Source organism: Oncorhynchus nerka, linkage group LG20 (assembly GCF_034236695.1).
Source record: "Oncorhynchus nerka isolate Pitt River linkage group LG20, Oner_Uvic_2.0, whole genome shotgun sequence".
Lineage (NCBI taxonomy): Eukaryota > Metazoa > Chordata > Actinopteri > Salmoniformes > Salmonidae > Oncorhynchus > Oncorhynchus nerka.
The window spans coordinates 70,326,029-70,347,093 of record NC_088415.1 but is presented as its reverse complement, the minus strand read 5'-3'; the positions used below and the strand labels follow the sequence as shown (position 1 = coordinate 70,347,093).

Below are 21,065 nucleotides of genomic sequence, written 5' to 3'. Positions count from 1 at the left end.
ATTGACCAAATGGCCATGACAAGAAGTGGGCATTCTGTAGATAGATGACTATTCACTCTAACACAACCCAACTGATTGATCTCTCTCAGAATATTGAAAGGGCTTTGGTCAGCAGTTCACTGTGAAAAGTTATATTTTGTGTGTGTGTTTTCATAATCTACCCGAGTGCCATAAACATGACCTTGAACACAGAACACTTTAATTTCCAGACAGTATTATGTTGTTAAAAATCAATGTCAGAAGGATTCATTGGGGGACAGTGATGAATAGCTAACAATTTCATATCAAAGTCCAAGGATGGCCTCTGACAACTATGTTTTCTGTCTGTGAAGACTTTGCTTTTTAAGAAAATCAATGACAGGTACTAGCTGAAAATAATCTATAAGGGCCTACATAAGACACTCCTCTTACATAAATGTAATTCAATGCTATTTTGAACATGTAAATATTCGGGAAAAATAGCTTGAGCAAAGCCTTGGGTTGAAACACTATTCTCTCACGTATTGCCATGCACCTTGATGTATCTCTAAAGCACTTGAACTGTGAGTCCAGTCTGAAATTGGCAGAGATGCTTCTACTGATAATCCTGACCATGTAGGTAGAAGGCCTCTATCTATCTCTGAGGAGCACTGCCTGCCTGCCAGCCTGCCTGCCTGCAGACAGTGTGAGAGGTGAATAGAGTTACAGTGTAGCAGCTTGTACATGACTTCCTCCTCCCTAAGAGCCATGACCTCGGCTCCACACATTGAAACTTTCCACATGAGCAGCTCGTAGTTGTACTATAGTCGGACAAATGGAATATCAGACCAATTCACATTGGATGAATGTTGTATGAGGGTTGGAAATGTATATAATCACAGAAACAAATGGTGTCTCATCTCAATTTGTTATGTGATATTTTATGTTAGTTATGTATTTGATGTTTTTTGGACAACCAAATTAGAAAAAACAACATTAAACCACTAGATGCAACATTTTGCCCAGACGCTTGCCTGAAGGTGGTGAAAGATGGGGTGACAGGTAGCCTAGAGGTTAGAGAGTTGGGCCAGTCGTTCTGCCCCTGAACAAAGCAGTTAACCCACTGTTCCCCGGTAGGCTGTCATTGTAAAATAAGAATTTGTTCTTAACTGACTTGCCTAGTTAAATAAAGATTAAAAATAAAATAAAAGATTAGGTTGAGCATGAGCAGAGGATGGATACAGTACTGTACAGAAGGCTGTGAGGATATGAGCCAACAGCCTTCATGCACAATCTGTACCATCTCAACCCATGCTCAATGAAACACCAGTAAGAATCACACTATTCCCTCAGGTCTTTCATAATTTAGTAGCCTGCAGTCTTTACAAACAGGAAGCAAGATTGTAACTCCAATTCCCTAGCCGTTAAGAAACTACAAAGCTTTTCAGATCGTATAGTAGGATTTCATCATATGCAGTGACGTGAGGCGGAATTTCTGTGGAGGGGATACACATGCTCATTAAAGAAAGCATTAGGCTAAATACTGTGGAATGCATTTGACCATGGTGGGTGCCTCCAACTCAGTTTTCAACGCTTGAGTTTAAATTCTGCGGGAATAATTTAGATTTATTTCTGTCTAATATCTAATTATCTAATGTTATGTGATTGTGATTGCTATCAAGATACTAATCGGATTTGCATAACTGAACTGAAAAATTGAGATAAACGATCTGATGGAGTGATAAAAACGCTAATGTTGTTTTTGATCATTAGCGTTATTTGCAGGAAAACCACAGTTTAAAGGCCCACCTAAGTTCCACCTGAATAATCATCTAAATGTGGGGCATTGACTGTTGAAATACCTGCTTCCTTACCTTTTGGGCATGCTGTGTTTGCTTCATTCCCATCTAATTCTGACATTATACAATGTATCGTTGCTTTAAGTAAATTCTCCCTATCAAGGACTAATCAAGTGCTGACACAGAACTTCAAAGAACCAATCAAATATAAGTCTCTACTGAGAACGCATTTGGCTCTTGAACCTCTCATTGAATGATAACCCTCTTGAAACCAACAGTGGAATATTAACATTTAGTTGGTCAAAAGAAGAAGGTGAGCCTGACAAAAGCCTAGTCAAATATAAGGGGATGCCCAGCGCAGTAGGGCAGGGGTTCTGGACCATCTGACTCACCCTGGTTCTGATTGAGACTCCTGATAGAAGGCTTCTGGTAGACCCTGTCCTCATAAATGGGGTCAATGTGGTGCTCAGGAGACTGGAGAGGTCGCAGCTCGGAGCCCAGGTGACTGTGCTGGCTGCTATAAGAGCCCCTGGATCCTGAACACCACAACAAAAACATAGGAAACATCATTACGTGGTTCCAAACCACAGGAGGCTAGTGGCACCTTAAATGGTGAAGACGGGCTCATAGTAATGGCTGGAACAGAATAAATGGAATGGTATTGAACACATGGTTTCCATAAAACCAGCATCCTCCTGTGTTCCAAACATGGTTAATAATATCTAGTATTATCAAGTCCATTAACTACAGCTTTTAGAGTAATTTGAGAAAACATATATACATAAAAGACTGCTGAGCCCATAGAAAAAAACACATTTTTAGACATGATATATACACTGAGTGTACAAAACACTATGAACACCTGCTCTTTCCATGACATAGACTGGTCACGTTAATCCAGGTGAAAGCTATGATCCCTTATTGATGTCACTTGTTAAATCCACTTCAATCAGTGTAGGTGAAGGGGAGGAGATGGGTTAAAGAAGGATTCTTAAGCCTTGAGACAATTGAAACATGGATTGTGTATGTGTTCCACTCAAGAGGGTGAATGGGCAAGACAAAATATTTATGTGAATTTGAACGGGGTATGGTAGCAGGTGCCAGGCACACCAGTTTGTGTCAAGAACTGCAACACTGCTGTTTTTTTTACGCTCAACAGTTTCCCATGTTTATCAAGAATGGTCCACCAGCCAAAGGACATCCAGCCAACTTGACACAACTGTGGGAAGCATTGGAGTCAACATGAGCCTGCATCCCTGTGGAATGCTTTCAACGCCTTGTAGAGTCCATGCCTCACGAATGTAGTAATTTCTGAGGGCAAGGGGGGAATGCAACTCAGTATTAGGAAAGTGTTTTTAATGTTTTGTATATAAAGACAGTTTCTCTCTGTCTGAGCCTGTGCACCCACCTGCCAGGCTGCCAGGCCTCCCGAGGGTGGCGTTTGCATACAGCTCGTGGGAGATCTTGTACTGGTCCGAGGAGTGCTGCATGCGCTTGGTGGGGGACAGGGTAGCGTAGTTACCCACGGTAGAGCTGAATTGATGGAGTGGGGATGAGCCCGAGGCGTTGCCTGAAGAAGCCATGTGCAGCGGGGAAGTGGAGGACAGCCCAGCAGACCCAACTACCATGTTTATGGGGGAGCTGGTGCTGTAGGACTTGGCCAGCCGGCTGGGGGACTGCTTGGGCGAGGAGACTCGCTGCAGGGTGGCGTAGCTGGGCATGTCAGAGGCAGAGCCCAGGCGCTGAAGCTTGGTGGGAGAGCCCACGGCCTGCATGGAGTGGGGGGAGCTCACACGTTGGGCAGGCAGGGTGGAGCAAGAGTAGTACATGGAAGGAGTTGGCGGGGCGTCAGGCATGTGGAAGGCGCTGCCATGGCCCTGGGCAAACGACTCTCTGGACTGGGAGGAGTCTACACTGGCAGCTAGCTGGGCCGCACGGCTAGACGTCACCTGGAGAACCACAGAAAGAACCTTAGATCTTACACCTACATCACATGCCATATTGAAATCCAGACTATACAGCAAAGAGGCTATTATCATTGACAGACGCCCATTACAAATGGCACTCTATTCCTTAGTCCACTACTTTTGACCAGGGCTCTAAGTCTCACCCACCTGGTTGTAACTGTGGACTGCCCCTCCCACCTGGCCACTGCGGGGCAGGGCCTCTAGTGCCTGGTTGCTGAGGTAACCGGCTGGGTAAGAGAGTGAACCATCCTGATTGTTGAGCTGTAGTGCACTCTGGGATAGCAGGCCTTGTCCTGTTTAGGGCAGAGAGAATAGTGGAGCTGAAATATTGCGACAACCTCTTACCCTCTGTCTCTATATCCCCCACACTCTCTTTTACCAGTCTCTCTCCCAGTCTCTCATATGACGTCTGAGGGTTGAATGTTGATGTACTGTAGGGTCTTTAAAATTCAAATACTTTCTCTCTGCTTTTCTCTACCCTCTCTCTCTCTCTCTCTCTCTCAGACCCAGAAATGGAGAGAGTAAGGGCATGCATAATGGATCAGGAGGAACTGGGAGTTACTGAGCACAAGTGGTGCAGAATGAGGCCAAAAATAAAGGTTAGCCTTCAATTCAAATAGTAACACTAACGTCAGCATTTTATTTTCGTAGACCTATATTTTTATTACATCAGCAATAGGATTCAGTATATTATATTTTGTATAAAAGACACAGTTCTAAATCGAAATACAATTACTGCACACACAAAAACAAATCAAATGTACAGTATAGTAGTATACTATTTTCCGCGATTTAGCTGTGAGTCACTAAGTAAAATGCTGTGAACCTGTTTCAGTGTGATCTGTTTCAGCGCTCTACACTGCTCACAGGTCTGTAAGACTTCCTCCCTTGACTGCCTTCACACCTTCCTCTGCTTTTACTCTCACATCCATGTTGTTCTGGCAACACCGACCTCATTTTCACATTAGCGTGGAGTCACTGGCAACTTGTGCCCAATAACTGCCTCTAGCTGGCACACACACACACTGTATGTATGGAAATGACCACGGAAATGTTTCTGCGACCACTCCGGGCTGTTAAGTTATTGGGTATTTCCTAAATACATAATCGTGTCAATGGTAGTGAATCTTTGGGAGAGGATTTCAGGAAGGAAAGTGAATATTGCAGGAGCTTTCATAGAAGAGTTCATTTGTGGTGTGTGTGGTAGAGTCAAGTAGTCTAGCAGACCAGAGGAATATCCCTGGGGTGGTGATCGCTCTGGGTGCCTGAAATATACAGGGAGGGGATCCTTTATTCATCTAGTCTACGACCTGCATTCTGTATCAAAACATTTCAATATTTCATCAAGATGCTATTTTTAGCCTCACTACTCGAGAGGGGAGTAAGATGGGTGTGCTGTGCACATATGTGTGCAAACACAGTCTATGAGATGTGCACATGCACGTACGTACACACACAAACGTGCCAATACACACACACTGGGCATAAACTAGTATTATCTGAAAATGTTCTCCCTTCCTAGCCCCAAAACTCCCTTCACTTTTCAACAGATTGAATATGAACGTAATTTATTTTGCGGTGGCTGATTTGAAAGCGTGTTTCTCGTACACATGTGTTCTCTGTTATGCCCGAAGGAAGCCGCTGACACCTCGGCGAGACATCATTTCCATATCAAACCCTTGACATATACTGAATCTATCCTGACAGATAATACTCTCTCAGTGGCTCTTAGTGGAAAGATGAAGATCATTGCTTGGATCAAATGAAGTGAGGGCATTTGGGTTCAAAAGTGAAAGGAAAACAACTGTTTCGAATGCAGAAGGCAGGGGTGATAAGAGACAAACACCTGCGCTATATAGTTCCTGATTGAAACAGTCATTGATATCACTCTGGGCTCTACAAAAGAGAGACCTATCACCTAGCATTTCTGTATCTAGGCGATTCCATACAGATAATTCTTGACATTTATTTTAAATATTGATAAGCATAATCAGTTCTAAACATGTCTAAGTTAAAAAAAAAAATGTTGCAGTCAACTTAGTTTTCATTTGGCACATGTCAAGCTATTTGTCTATTTCTAGTGAATTTGAAAATATCTTAACTATAGTAAGGATACGATGTAATTCAACAATTAAATCAAACCACTTTATTCACAATGTTTCTGCTGCTTTAAAAGGTACTAAACAATATACCTAAAGTTTTTTTTTAAATGAATCTGCACTGCATAAGGTCCTTACTGTCGCCTGCGGAGAATTCCTGGGAGTCAAGTATCCCAGATTCCTGGAGTGACCTAATGCAGGAGTCCACCAGCTCCAAGCCGGTCGTCAGTTCTTCCTCAATGTCCTTCTGTCCGTCTGTGGAGACACAGAAATTAATAGAGAAGCAGGATTAGTGTTCAGTTACCTTAAAAAGAGGCAAGAGTTTACTACAGACACACTCTGACGGCCAGGTGGTGGTGACCATGCTAGATAAGCAAAAAGCTCTTGACTAAACACTGAAATGTGTCTCTGCCGTGCCGTACCTTCTCCTTGACTATGTGTTTGTCCTTACATACAGTAACTGACATACTTGTCCTCTGTCTAGTGTCATCAGTATGGCAAACAGTGCCAAGGGGTTAAAGCCTTACACAAGAGGTTTAAGATCAGGATTAATCTCTCATCTAAAGCTGAGGCTACTGGCAGCAGACACTTAGTCCTCTACCCTATTAGAGTCATGATGATGATTACTGGTGTTTTAACTCAGGGAAAATTCTGTTTGTGCAACATTTTTATAATCTCATCCAAAACATCAGTGGAACTTCCCCAGAGTCGGTGACTAAGGAGAAGCAGGAGCAGCAGAATTCTGAACATGACTTGCAGTCAGTCATAAATCTTTGACCACCGCCGCTTCAACGATCAAATCCTAGACTACCTGTGTTTGATACTTTAGAAGACAAAGGTGTGTTCTGTCGTTCATACTTTGCTCTAAGCCCATCAATATAGTCTCAACTAGATGTGCACATTTTTACACCGGACTGACAAGACAGAACAGCAACAAAGCTGTGTCTATCTGACAAATGATGACAGCTGTCCACACCTAGGAGCTAGGCATGGTCCACTCCACTCTACTCACAAGATACACCTATCATTTCAAAGTATGCAACTCAACTGAGGTTGTCGCGTGCTCTGTGACATAACACAGAACTACATGCATGGGATGTAAAATGTACCTACCTTGGTTATTCCAGCGAAACTTCTCATCCGCTGAACTGAAAGAAAGAAGGAAACAGCACATGGTCAGAATAGAAAAACAGCAAACCATCTTCCTCTGCCGTAGCATCTTAATGACCCAGCCTTGAGCATTACCTGGTGACTGGGACATTTTCATAAAAAATGTAAAAATCGCCATGAATTCAGTACACGTCCACATGAACTCACAGTAACTGTAATATATGTGTACATCGCAATGAGAATTTTCTGTTAGAGACAGAGAAGGAGGATAAGGTTTGGGTGAGATGCCGCTACAGTAATACTTGGCTCTGTCCCCAATCTGTATGTCTGTGTGGCATCACTAGGTTACAGTGCCGTAGAGCAGAGATTACTGGGAGTGGGGCTGACTGTAGGGATCCCTTCCTCCTTTAGAATGGTCAGCATGGTGTATTCTGTCAGAGTAGCCCAGCCAGCCAGTGCAGCACTAAGTGTGAACGGGGTCTCCCTCCAGGGGGGAGGGGAGTGGGGTACACAACACGTGGTCTTGGGAGGAGAAGCTTTCAAAGCCGCCACTGCCCCCTCACTCCTCTCCCCCATTGCCGACCACCCCTTCCTATTCCTCTTTTCCCCACAGAGGCGCCACCCACCCCTCCCCGACACACCATAGTAAAAAATCATCCCGGCACTTCATCACAAGGTACTGTGTGCCTCTACTGTCCCTTTTCCCATGGGCCATGGGATGGGTGACACATATTAACAATGTAGCCATGAAAACACCACCTACAGGAGCAAGGCAAGGTCACGCAAGACAAAATTAACACATAACAATGAAATGCAACTCACTGCTGTTTATGGAGACCTTCAGTATTGTCTGTAATGATTCTGCCAGCATTTTGAGGTTACAGACAGGGGTGTTTCATTTTATGTAGGCTACATTTCTAATTCTACATGAGTGGATGCCTTATCTGATTTGTAAAATGGCTCCACACTGAGAAATCAACTGGCTTCCCTCTTATCAGAGCAGAGATGTAGCACTCACTTCTGTCATCATGAAGTGCTTTGAGAGGCTAGTTAAGGATGATATCACCTCCACCTTACCAGACACCCTAGACCAACTTCAATTTACTTACCGCCCCAACAGAGCCACAGATGATGCAATCGCCATCGCACTGCACACTGCCCTATCCCATCTGGACAAGAGGAATACCTACAGTGGGGAGAACAAGTATTTGATACACTGCTGATTTTGCAGTTTTTCCTACTTACAAAGCATGTAGAGGTCTGTCATTTTTATCATAGGTACACTTCAACTGTGAGAGATGGAATCTAAAACAAAAATCCAGAAAATCACATTGTATGATTTTTAAGTAATTAAATTGCATTTTATTGCATGACATAAGTATTTGATACATCAGAAAAGCAGAACTTAATATTTGGTACAGAAACCTTTGTTTGCAATTACAGAGATCATACGTTTCCTGTAGTTCCTGACCAGGTTTGCACACACTGCAGCAGGGATTTTGGTCCACTCCTCCATACAGACCTTCTCCAGATCCTTCAGGTTTCGGGACTGTCGCTGGGCAATACGGACTTTCAGCTCCCTCCAAAGATTTTCTATTGGGTTTAGGTCTGGAGACTGGCGAGGCCACTCCAGGACCTTGAGATGCTTCTTACGGAGCCACTCCTTAGTTGCCCTTTCGGGTCGTTGTCATGCTGGAAGACCCAGCCACGACCCATCTTCAATGCTCTTACTGAGGGAAGGAGGTTGTTGGCCAAGATCTCGCGATACATGGCCCCATCCATTCTTGGGGTTGAACTCATCCTTCTTCTTCCTCCAAACACAGCAAGTGGAGTTTAGACCAAAAAGCTCTATTTTTGTCTCATCAGACCACATGACCTTCTCCCATTCCTCCTCTGGATCATCCAGATGGTCATTGGCAAACTTCAGACGGGCCTGGACATGCGCTGGCTTGAGCAGGGGGACCTTGCGTGCGCTGCAGGATTTTAATCCATGACGGCATGGTGTGTTACTAATGGTTCTTTGAGACTGTGGTCCCAGCTCTCTTCAGGTCATTGACCAGGTCCTGCCGTATAGTTCTGGGCTGATCCCTCACCTTCCTCATGATCATTGATGCCCCACGAGGTGAGATCTTGCATGGAGCCCCAGACCGAGGGTGATTGACCGTCATCTTGAACGTCTTCCATTTTCTAATAATTGCTGCTTGCCTATCGTCCTGTAGCCCATCCCAGCCTTGTACAGGTCTACAATTGAACCCGGATGTCCTTACAGAGCTCTCTGGTGTTGGCTATTGTGGAGAGGTTGGAGTCTGTTTGATTGAGTGTGTGGACAGGTGTATTTTATACAGGTAACGAGTTCAAACAGGTGCAGTTAGTACAGGTAATGAATGGAGAACAGGAGGGCTTCTTAAAGAAAAACTAACAGGTCTGTGAGGGCCGGAATTCTTACTGGTTGGTAGGTGATCAAATACTTATGTCGTGCAATAAAATGCAAATTAATTACTTAAAAATCATACAATGTGAATTTCTGGATTTTAGTTTTAGATTCCGTCTCTCGCAGTTGAAGTGTACCTATGATAAAAATGACAGACCTCTACATGCTTTGTAAGTAGGAAAACCTGCAAAATCGGCAGTGCATCAAATACTTGTTCTCCCCACTGTATGTAAGAATGCTGTTCATTGACTATCGCTCAGCATTCAACACCATAGTACCCTCCAAGCTTATCATTAAGCTAGGGGGCCCTGGGTCTGAACCTTGCCCTGTGCAACTGGGTCCTAGACTTCCTGTAGGGCTGTCCCCAGGTGGTGAAGGTAGGAAACAACACCTAAACTTTGCTGATCCTCAACACAGGGGCCCCACAAGGGTGCGTGCTCAGCCACATCCTGTACTCACTGTTCACCCATGACTGCGTGGCCACTCACTTCTCCCACTCAATCATCAAGTTTGCAGACGACACAACAGTAGTACACCTGATTACCAACAGTGACGAGACAGCCTACAGGGAGGATGTAAGGGCCCTGGCGGAGTGGTGCCAGGAAGATAACCTCTTCCTCAATGTTGGAAAAACGAAGGAGCTGATTGTGAACTTCAGGAAACAGCAGAGGGAGCACGCCCCTATCCACATTGACGAGACCGCAGTGTGGAGAAGGTGGAAAGCTTCAAGTTCTTCGGCGTGCACATCAATGACAATCTGAAATGGTCAACCCACACAGGCAGTGTGGTGAAGAAGGCACAACAGCACCTCTTCAACCTCAGGAGGCTGAAGACATTCGGCTTGGCCCCTAAGACCCTCACAAACTTTTACAGATGCACAATTGAAAGCATCCTGTCGGGCTGTATCGACGCCTGGTACGGCAACTGCACCGCCTGCAACCGCAGGGCTCTCCAGAAGGTGGTGCGGTCTGCCCAACTCATCACCGAGGGCAAACTGCCTGCTCTCCAGGACATATACAGCACACGATGTCACAGGAAGGTCAGAAAGATCATCAAGGACATCAACCACACGAGCCACGGCCTCCTAATATTTATATATTTCTTAATTCCATTCTTTTGCTTTTAGATTTGTGTGTATTGTTGTGAATTGTTAGATACTACTGCACTGCTGGAGCTAGGAACACAAGCATTTCACTAAATCCGCAATAACATCTGTAAAATATGTGAATGTAACCAATAACATTTGATTTGATTTGATTTTATATGCACAGAGTGCTTCTTCAGCAACCCTGCAAGCGTCGAGACCCCTAGAAGGTGTAGTTCTTCCTGATGTCATATTACCTCTAGGTGTTGATGCAGTCAGCCCAGCCAGTAATACACTTGTGTCCCCCATGGACTGGCTTGTACATAAAACATCCTCCATTCAGGCTGCAAAGTCAGTTTCCTCCTAAACTCGATTTAATAGCTCGTCGGTGGGAAGAAAACAAGAAAATATACTGACTGTCTTAATAAAGCACAATTATCCACCACCATGCTAGGGTGGCTAATGCTATGTCCTGATGTTGTGGTACGCCTTCAGCAAAGGGTAAACAGACTCACGCGGTATGCAACATCCAAAAATGGGGGCGGAGAATGTGTTTTTTATAAGATGCAAAGTTTTAGACTGATTAAATGAACCACTACATTACTGTTCAAAATGTTCTATCAAGTCTGCCCAAAGGTGCCGAATTGGTCAATTGATACATTGTCAAGTACATAACCGTAGAGAACATACAAAAATTATATGGTCATAAAAAAATATACAGTGCCTTGCGAAAGTATTCGGCCCCCTTGAACTTTGCGACCTTTTGCCACATTTCAGGCTTCAAACATAAAGATATAAAACTGTATTTTTTTGTGAAGAATCAACAACAAGTGGGACACAATCATGAAGTGGAACAACATTTATTGGATATTTCAAACTTTTTTAACAAATCAAAAACGGAAAACTTGGGCGTGCAAAATTATTCAGCCCCCTTAAGTTAATACTTTGTAGCGCCACCTTTTGCTGCGATTACAGCTGTAAGTCGCTTGGGGTATGTCTCTATCAGTTTTGCACATCGAGAGACTGACATTTTTTCCCATTCCTCCTTGCAAAACAGCTCGAGCTCAGTGAGGTTGGATGGAGAGCATTTGTGAACAGCAGTTTTCAGTTCTTTCCACAGATTCGCGATTGGATTCAGGTCTGGACTTTGGCTTGGCCATTCTAACACCTGGATATGTTTATTTTTGAACCATTCCATTGTAGATTTTGCTTTATGTTTTGGATCATTGTCTTGTTGGAAGACAAATCTCCGTCCCAGTCTCAGGTCTTTTGCAGACTCCATCAGGTTTTCTTCCAGAATGGTCCTGTATTTGGCTCCATCCATCTTCCCATCAATTTTAACCATCTTCCCTGTCCCTGCTGAAGAAAAGCAGGCCCAAACCATGATGCTGCCACCACCATGTTTGACAGTGGGGATGGTGTGTTCAGAGTGATGAGCTGTGTTGCTTTTACGCCAAACATAACGTTTTGCATTGTTGCCAAAAAGTTACATTTTGGTTTCATCTGACCAGAGCACCTTCTTCCACATGTTTGGTGTGTCTCCCAGGTGGCTTGTGGCAAACTTTAAACAACACTTTTTATGGATATCTTTAAGAAATGGCTTTCTTCTTGCCACTCTTCCATAAAGGCCAGATTTGTGCAAAATATGACTGATTGTTGTCCTATGGACAGAGTCTTCCACCTCAGCTGTAGATCTCTGCAGTTCATCCAGAGTGATCATGGGCCTCTTGGCTGCATCTCTGATCAGTCTTCTCCTTGTATGAGCTGAAAGTTTAGAGGGACGGCCAGGTCTTGGTAGATTTGCAGTGGTCTGATACTTCTTCCATTTCAATATTATCGCATGCACAGTGCTCCTTGGGATGTTTAAAGCTTGGGAAATCTTTTTGTATCCAAATCCGGCTTTAAACTTCTTCACAACAGTATCTCGGACCTGCCTGGTGTGTTCCTTGTTCTTCATGATGCTCTCTGCGCTTTTAACGGACCTCTGAGACTATCACAGTGCAGGTGCATTTATACGGAGACTTGATTACACACAGGTGGATTGATTCTTCACAAAAAAATACAGTTTTATATCTTTATGTTTGAAGCGTGAAATGTGGCAAAAGGTCGCAAAGTTCAAGGGGGCCGAATACTTTCGCAAGGCACTGTATGTTTACACACTGCCAGAAATGTCATAAATGATGGATAATTAGCTTCCATACAGAAAAGACACTAAACTTCTCACCTCTAGATGGTGGGTGGAGGGGGCAGACAGCAGGGGTTCAAACTGTAGAACCCAGTTCCTACATTTGTATATAAAAATTGATTTTAGCAAACAAAACTATGCTACATTTTATCTCTGGGACCCACAGGATGACAAATCAGAGCAAGATTACTGCATGTAAGTACATTATTTACCTTCAGAGGAGAACGTATCAAACCAGTTGCCATAATAAAAGTTTTTTGTTGTTGTGCATTCTCGTCAAACAATAGCATGGTATTTTTCCACTGTAATAGGTCCTGAAAATTTGACAGTGCAGTTAGATTAACAAGAATTTAAACTTTCTGCCCATATAAGACATGTCTATGTCCTGGAAATGTTCTTGTTACTTACAACGTCATAATAATCACATTAGCACACATTAGCTCAACTGTCCCGAAGAGGGGGAGGACACCGATCCCGTAGAGGTTAAGGAGGAAACTGACACCTTTGCAGACAGAATTTATTATGTTTTATGTATGAGCCGGTCTGTGGGGGAAACGAGTGTATTACTGTCTGAATACATTAAAGTAGGACGTAAGATGACAAACAACATAAAAGGAATAATAGTGCCACCCTGCGGCCGGTTGGGCTTCCAGCCAGTAGCCTTAATCATTTACATAGGCCAGTATGTTGATGTAGTCGCTAAACCGGGGCCGTCATATGGAGCAGGTTGGCATTTATTGGGATGGCTGATAATATGCTTAAAGGTAATGATTAAAATATTCCACCCTGAAACCATATAATTGCATGAAATTTATTAGAATCATAAAACTATAATCTGATGATTTGTGTAGTTTTAGTCAGAATTAGAACAAGGACCTTTTGTTCCTTTTTAGTGTGTAAGCAGGGTGCAAATGTGAAACAAATGATAAGAGGAGCTTTCGACAGACAAATTGTACTACTGTGTTCCTTACAGAACATTCTGTCTCCACGCGTGGAGGGGAGAAACCTTTAGGCTTGCTGAAAATTATGAAACATGTTGCAGATTAAAGAAACAATGTATCTGTGTAGTGGAAAAACACTGACTGTCTGAGCAAGGCGTAGTTTAAGATTTGAACTTGTTTGTGTGTGTTATAAAGACTGTGTTTGCATTTTTGATTTTAGAACGTTCTCGTACATTAACGGTACTAACCTTTTGCATCAGCTAAGTCTTTGCCTAATTATTATTAAACCCATGGTCTTACAAACCTCAGGGATTGGTAAAAGCTATTGATTGTTAGTTATTATCATTATCATTGTGATTGAAAATTCTCCTGACAATGACTCATGTACAGGAGGCAGCTCTGCAGGGTAGTCACTAACTAGCACAGCCACAAAATCTGATTTTAAACCTAACCGTAACACTAACCACACTACTAACCTTATGCCTAATCCTAACGTTAAATTAAGACCAAAAAGCACATTGTTGTTTTCATGCATAGATAGACAATTTTGACTTTGCCACTGGCCCATCTAGTGGAAATTGCTCAGCTCTGCCTCCAGAACAAGATTCCTCCCAATAAATGTCAACCTGCTCACATATGGACTATTATGTCAGATAACCACACTGGGATCGATGGGAGATTATCTCTGATCTGGAGCACACAAACAAAAATCATAATAACTATGGATTCACTGGAAATGGGAGCTTGAGATGGGTATCGAGCTCTGCTGCTCCGTCCCTTAATCAATGTGAGAATATCAGAGCGATGGCCAGCCCGGCGCTAGCTGCCTCAGAGCTCAGACGCCACTGTTATCACCAGGCTAAATGGTCATTCACCGGCCCTTTGGCCAAGTAGAAGCTGCTATATCATCCCATTGATTTCTCCTCTGCAGAGTGTGAGAGGATTCATATTGTGAGGCTGTCTCTGTTTACATTGGGGTGACGAATTGCCAGAGAACACAAATGCCATATGTTAATAGGGGCTCTGCATCGGCCGCGAGTGCTCATTCATCACCCACACTTTATTGAACTATACACACACACACAGAACCGCACCGAAACAGGGCAGGGGAGGAAGAGAGAAGAGCGACAGTGTTTTGGGCTTGAGTGGCCTTTCACAGAGACACTGCTTGTCTGAAAGGATGGATGATAATAACCAGTACCTCCCATCTCACTCCTGTGTTTGCCACAATAGTTTCCCACAAATGTTGGAACTTCATGTTGGTTACCATGGCATACCTGCAGGCCTACATCTCAGTCTGCAAGCTCTAAAACTACTAGGCTATAGAGAGACATGACTCAACAGAAATAGAAACTGTAACAACCCACTTTCATCCCTGATATGTTGCATCTAACATTCTTTATTCCACAATCTTTCTAAGCTCTGCGTGCAAACGGCAGGTTAAAGCCTACCTTTAAATAGCTAATTGAACTTTAGCTCAGAACTGTTTCTCATATTGATTTACTACTACACAATCAATCCAGTCTGGCTGGATAATTAACTATAAAAGAGAGCGTAATTGATAGTGTGATTAACTGGTGCTGCAGCTGCAGGTCACTGTCTATATTCTAACAGTTTCTCACCGTTAATCACACTACTTTTATGGAGATGTGCTGGATATTGAGAGAGAATCAAGGGCCCGGTTACATTCCCATGATGAGATCGTTAATATCAACCCTCTCTCATATAATTATGTTGGTGGTAATTAAGAAAATATACATACGGTAAATAAGCTATTATTATAGTATCAAAGTGTAGAGCAAAGTGTGTGTGTGTGTGTGTGAATTGGAATGTTAGTGCTGAGAGAAGCACTGTAAACTGAGGACAGGAAGAGGAAGGTTGAGTTCTGTTAAAGATAGAATTGTAACGAACGGCTTGTAAATCCGGAGGTTATGCAGCGTGGCAGCAGGGCAGTCGAACAGTCTCCTGTTTCAACATCCCTGCTCTGTAGGCCCAGGTATTTGACTTTTATTTGAACAGGGAGTCACCATTGAGACAAAGGTCTCTTTTGCAAGGAAGCGCCAATGGAGCCCTGCTACTGCACTCCTCTACTCCAAATAGCCTGCTTTCTCTACAACTCCCTCCCGCCCCCTCATTGAATATACAGTACAGTGAAGGAACGTTGAACAACATTTCCCCAGTACAAACCCTCTCTCCCACAACATGCATGTGGAGGAATGCATTGCATTCACATCATGCATGGCATGAGAGCTCATCCGAAGCGTTCCTATTTTTTTCTGTGCAAATACTGTACAGATGAAAGCATCAATATTTCAATGTGCCTCGTGTGACATTTGGATACCGCAACTTACACTCCTCCAACGCAGATCTTGATCAATCATTCATTCAAATGGGTCTGAGGAAGGAGTAGTATTCCCATTCCCAACCCCTGCTCCCTTATGATGTGTGAGAGGCTGTGACAGTGTAGAGAATATGCACGGAGCAATCCATTGTTCTCTACAGATGAATGTGAAAGGAGAATCCAGAGGAGACCAGAAGGGATCACGGCCTAAGCAGGCCAAACACTGCTAGGGTTCACAGTGGCAGGCCTACACAGAGGACAGAGGAGGACGCCCTAATATGCAATAGAGGAGCTGCTCACTGACTGTAGAGATGGCAAATCTAGTAGAAAGTAGACCCCACTCTATTCTATAAAAAGGCATAGCGCCTGTCTGACGACCTTGTTAGACTGTAGGATAGAGTGGGAAGAGACTACTTTGTCATAGTAACATCTAATGGTGGCAGTGGGCATGGAGTTCAACATGATGTGATTAGATAGAAATAGCAGAGTAGCTAAACACCTATTGTGTTTAACTAAATTGTTAGGATATCTATTTCTGCAGGTTGGCCGCCCCTCTCATTTGAACAGAGAGTATGTTGCCAACAGTGAGAGTGAGACTAAAATAGGGTTTTTAAGATACTTGAGAGAGGGGTATGGTTTTACCTCATCACTTACATCCTTCCCACTCAGTGTAGTATCCACTCAGTGGGCACTGCGCTGCACTGGTGGTGTCAGTGGTATGATGAGAGGGATTCCATGAGATGGTACAAATGAGTACATCCCAAAGGCAGTCATTTACTAAAAGAGCTGAGACACCCCCAGAATCCATTACAAGAGAGAGAGAGAGAGAAAGAAGAGAGAAAGATGAGAGAGAAGAGAGAGAAGAGAAAGAAACAGAGAATGGCTTAGCCACAGTGAATAAAGCCAGAGATAGTGGATAGAAATCTGGTCATTTTATCTGGTCAATAAACACATTTGGAATCCAATTATAATGTGTTTCTTTTTTTCCCTCATCTTGGATAATATATTTTATCAGGACTGGGCACAATGGGACTTTATCCCTAGTGTGCACTAGTGCATTGAAATAATAGATTGAAAAACACTAGAGTGAGAAGCTGGGGTCTGTGACTGTGAGAAGAGGTAAACAGCCCTGATGGAAATGAATTCTCCCTCATTTAAATCCCAGGAGAAACAGATCAACTGGGGAAGTCTGCTGAGTCAAGGAAGTGGGAAGCTTCCTTATGGTGAAGGTTCGCCAGGCAGTTCCTGTGAGGAAGGAAGGAAAGAAGCCAGGCATGTCCTTGGATCGCCATGGTGACTCTTAATTACTTGTTACCTGCGCAGATAGAACACTCTTACTACATCCCAAATCTCTTACTACATCCCAAATAGCACCCTATTCCCTAAATAATGCACTACTTTTGACAGGGTAGTGCACTATATAAGGAACAATGTGCCATTTAGGATGCAAACACTCTCTCCGAATAGGTGCTCAATGCTGTATTTCAACACAATCTGGAACCAACAAAACAGTCTTTCCCACAGGCTTCGGATATTGGTAGTTTTCAATAAAACGTCAAAATACGTTCGATTTGACTGCTGGGGGGACAAGGACACCCCCAACTCCGCTAAAACAATTGACAACTACGTGCCGTTTTCAAGGGGTTGCTAAATAAATGTTATAACTATTTTGTTTTAATATCATCACCGTTTGAGGTTAGTCAGAACTACACATTACCGATCATTCCACATTTAACTCATTATAGTTATACAGCAAGTAACTGCATGGTTTTCTTGATATGTAAACATCAACTGATCATGTCATTTCAAATACGTGAAGGTAGCCTATCCATTTGGCATGTGACTAGCTAAGCAAACAACATGATTTAGCTTACTTCATCAGAGATTAGGCTTTTTGAAAGAGCTTGACATCGGCAAATCCTCGTCCTGGTAAAGTTGTCAGCCAGACTACTGTCATCACTATAGATGGCAAGAAAATCAAACAATATTTTTATATAGTCATCTAGTTTATCCCTTGAAAGTTTGCTTGTTAACTAGCCATATTGACGTGATCTGTTATGAACTAGCTAGACAATTTGAAGTGGTCCATCAACCAATGTAGCCTATATCATGTCTATCAGCAGCAATCGTAATTAAACACTCTTAAAAACAATGTTGAAAGGGTGATCATGTAAGCTAACTTCACTAAGTAGACCCACATTGGTTCGGGAAAATATACATTAGGACTACCTACCACTATGTTTAGCCAAGTTGCTTGGAAAGTAAACATTATCAGCTAACAGTACAACGGCAAATGTGCCCTTCTGCTTGACAGGCAGAGCCCACAAAATATGGAAAATGAACCTAAACCACTCATACTTGTCAGGTATAGTTCACTTTTATATCACTCAAATATCAAATTAATGGTGGCCAATATTGAAAGATATCGTGAGGCTACCCTACCTATCTGAAATGACATGATCAACTGATGTTTACGGATCATCAAAAGCATGCATTTACTTGCTGCAATAACTGTTGATAGAGCTAAATGTGCACAATTGTTTTGCATGGAATAATCGAAAATGTGTAGGTCTGACTGCACTTCAAGGTGACGATATTACAACTAAATGGTTGCAATGTATTTAACAATCCCTTGAAAACAGCAGTTGTCAGTGGTTTTAGCGGAGCTGTGGGTCTCCTTGCCGAAGGAACTCCACTCGACCACGCCCACAAATGGGAGAAAACAAACATTCTTTCCCATATTGATCCCCAATGGAACGTCTTCATATATTTTTTTTAAATCATACAGAAATAACTAAACATGTCGAAAAGCTGCTGTGTTGTTCAATGTACATGTAGCCAGGTCAGAAACCCGTCCTACGGTTCTCAAACCTCCCACGGGCCTGGGAGAAAAGCCCTGTGGCTTCAGGCTATTCGGTGTGGGAAATGTGGGGATGCAGTGTCCAAGTAGGCTACACGTAGCTACGTGTGTGGGAAATATTTCATCACAAGTAAGACATTCCGTTTGTAACTCCACTCACTACTAAGCTGTACGGTCTGTTTCTTCGTGTTTTTGGTATTGGCTAGCTTAATGTTCTGGTCTGTAACTAACTAGCACTCAAGTGGCTGCTAGCATCGTCATGAAAAGGGGCATGAGGGTAAGCCCTACAATTGTTTCTAAGTAGTAGTAGAACGCTAGGGAGCAGGCAATGTTGAAAAGTAATCTTTAGACATGTTGTACTTTTCTTAAATGTCGTTGTTTTGTAATTCACTAAAATAAGCAGACAACAAGAAAATTGTGTTTGAAAAAAGGTCACATTTTGCTGTGAGCCAATGGGGTAACCTAGGTAACCACAGGTTGTTTTCCGCACAGGGTCGTGACGTTCTATCTAATACCGACTGGGTCTATAATAGGTTTTATGAAGCTCATAGTCCAGGATTTACCATGTTGATGGTAACAACCTAGATGCTTCAGTAACCTCGGCCATGGCTCAAAAACACGCAGGTCTCTCTTAGGCATTAGACGTTTTTGGATATAGCATATTGGTGTGCAAAACCTAAGCTTCCTCTGTGGAAGTTTGACTATTTTCTTTCTTCTCCACACTCACTAAAATTGGATTTCTGCAATTGGTCTCCCTTAATTAGTTTGAATAAGTCACATTTCCCTTTGTTAGGGACCTATCTGGGTTCCTGCTGTTTGATTTCACTGTCAGGTTGAGGAGGTTTCTATTATCCGAATGTTAGCACTGAAGACACCTACTGTAACTGTCAGCACGCCCAGGTCCCTCTGGCCAATTAGTTTTGAGACCTGAGAACTCTGCCTATGTGTCTATATTACATACACCAGGCACCGCCATTTATAATTCTCAATGATTATGCTGATTAGAGGCCCTGTATAACAAATACTAGGAGGTCTGACCAAATTGTCTCTGGTGAACCTTTTAAATTGGGGAAATTGAATTCATATCCTGCCAAATTGGACCCACTTTGTTATAATGGTCCAAAAAGAAATGAGACTGAATCCGACGAGAGGAGCCATGTTGGTTCTCACCATGAGATTAGCTCTGTTGCAGGCTCATCCTACTGAGTCACCACCCTTCCACTTGGCTGGCTCTGGGTGTGATAGAGACAGACCACTGGTACCCGGGCAGAGAGGAACAGTCTCTGGCAGACACACAGATGGAGGCTAAGCTGTGAAATGGTTTTGAACTGGAGCTCTTTGCTTCATTAAGAGATCTCTGCCATATTCGTTATCAGTTGTGATGAGCGCAGGCCAGGCTATATTATTGAGTGGCAGATATCCAGAGATATATTTAGGATGGCTCAGTGAGAGAATCAGATCCAAGATGGCAGTGTCTCGACCACACTTTCAATTCTAATTCAGTGCACCCAAACAAACAAACAAAACATATCAAATTTGCAGTTTCAAATGTGAAATAGCTGTTTTCACATTCATTTAAATTTCACGTGTAACCATATTTTCACATGTATTAAATTTAGAGTTCACATGTAAACACCATCTTTCCACATGTGAGGAGTTTTTTTTTTTTATCACCTCGTTAATTACAGTTTCACATGTGAAATGTGAGGTTTTACATTATTAATAACTTTCACGTGATAATCTCCCTTTCATGTGGAATTGTAAGTTCATATGGGAAAAACAATCACTCAATCCAACACCTTCTCTTTCTGTCTTATGTTTGTCAGATTCAGCTGGCCTGTCAAACTGACTGTTCTAGTCTCAGGGTTAAGTGTAATGTTCCGCTGGAAGCTGGATCTAGAGTATTTCAGTCGGTAAGGCCAGGCTCAAGTCTACAGAGTTAAGACAGATTTATTAAGCCAGAGCCTTGACCATCAGCTTGGAAGCTTTTATCACTGCTTAGGCACAACGGATTGGCCGGCGAATCATTGTGCCCTGTCTTCCTATACTGTACAGGGAAGGCAGTTAGTATGAGTCATTCAGTTGCCCAGACACCCTTAATAAGCTTAATATTCTTTACAATCAGACAGGGTCTGTCTGAGGCACTCCAGGGTACACAGCAGACGGGGGAGGGAAGAGGGGGAGCAAGGAGGGAGGTTTAAAAGGCTTATTACACCAGGCGTCCATTCCATTGCCTTCAAGTGCAAGAAGTCTTTAACCTTGTCACTTGTTTAGATCAATAAGGAAGACC

The 21,065-nt window shown here is 43.0% G+C and overlaps 1 protein-coding gene across 2 annotated transcripts in view; it reads right to left on the bottom strand.

Moving 5' to 3' along the window:
• The window catches only part of LOC115103044 (catenin delta-2-like), a 105,048-nt gene that overhangs the window by 48,976 nt on the left and 35,007 nt on the right, over window positions 1-21,065 (bottom strand). For both annotated transcript variants that reach the window (XM_065005721.1, XM_065005722.1), the window contains 5 exons: window positions 6,937-6,971; window positions 5,962-6,078; window positions 3,872-4,017; window positions 3,166-3,706; window positions 2,150-2,293 (listed from right to left, as the gene is read on the bottom strand). In XM_065005721.1, the coding sequence (XP_064861793.1) occupies window positions 2,150-2,293; window positions 3,166-3,706; window positions 3,872-4,017; window positions 5,962-6,078; window positions 6,937-6,971 (983 nt within the window). The remainder of the gene's footprint in view (window positions 1-2,149; window positions 2,294-3,165; window positions 3,707-3,871; window positions 4,018-5,961; window positions 6,079-6,936; window positions 6,972-21,065) is intronic.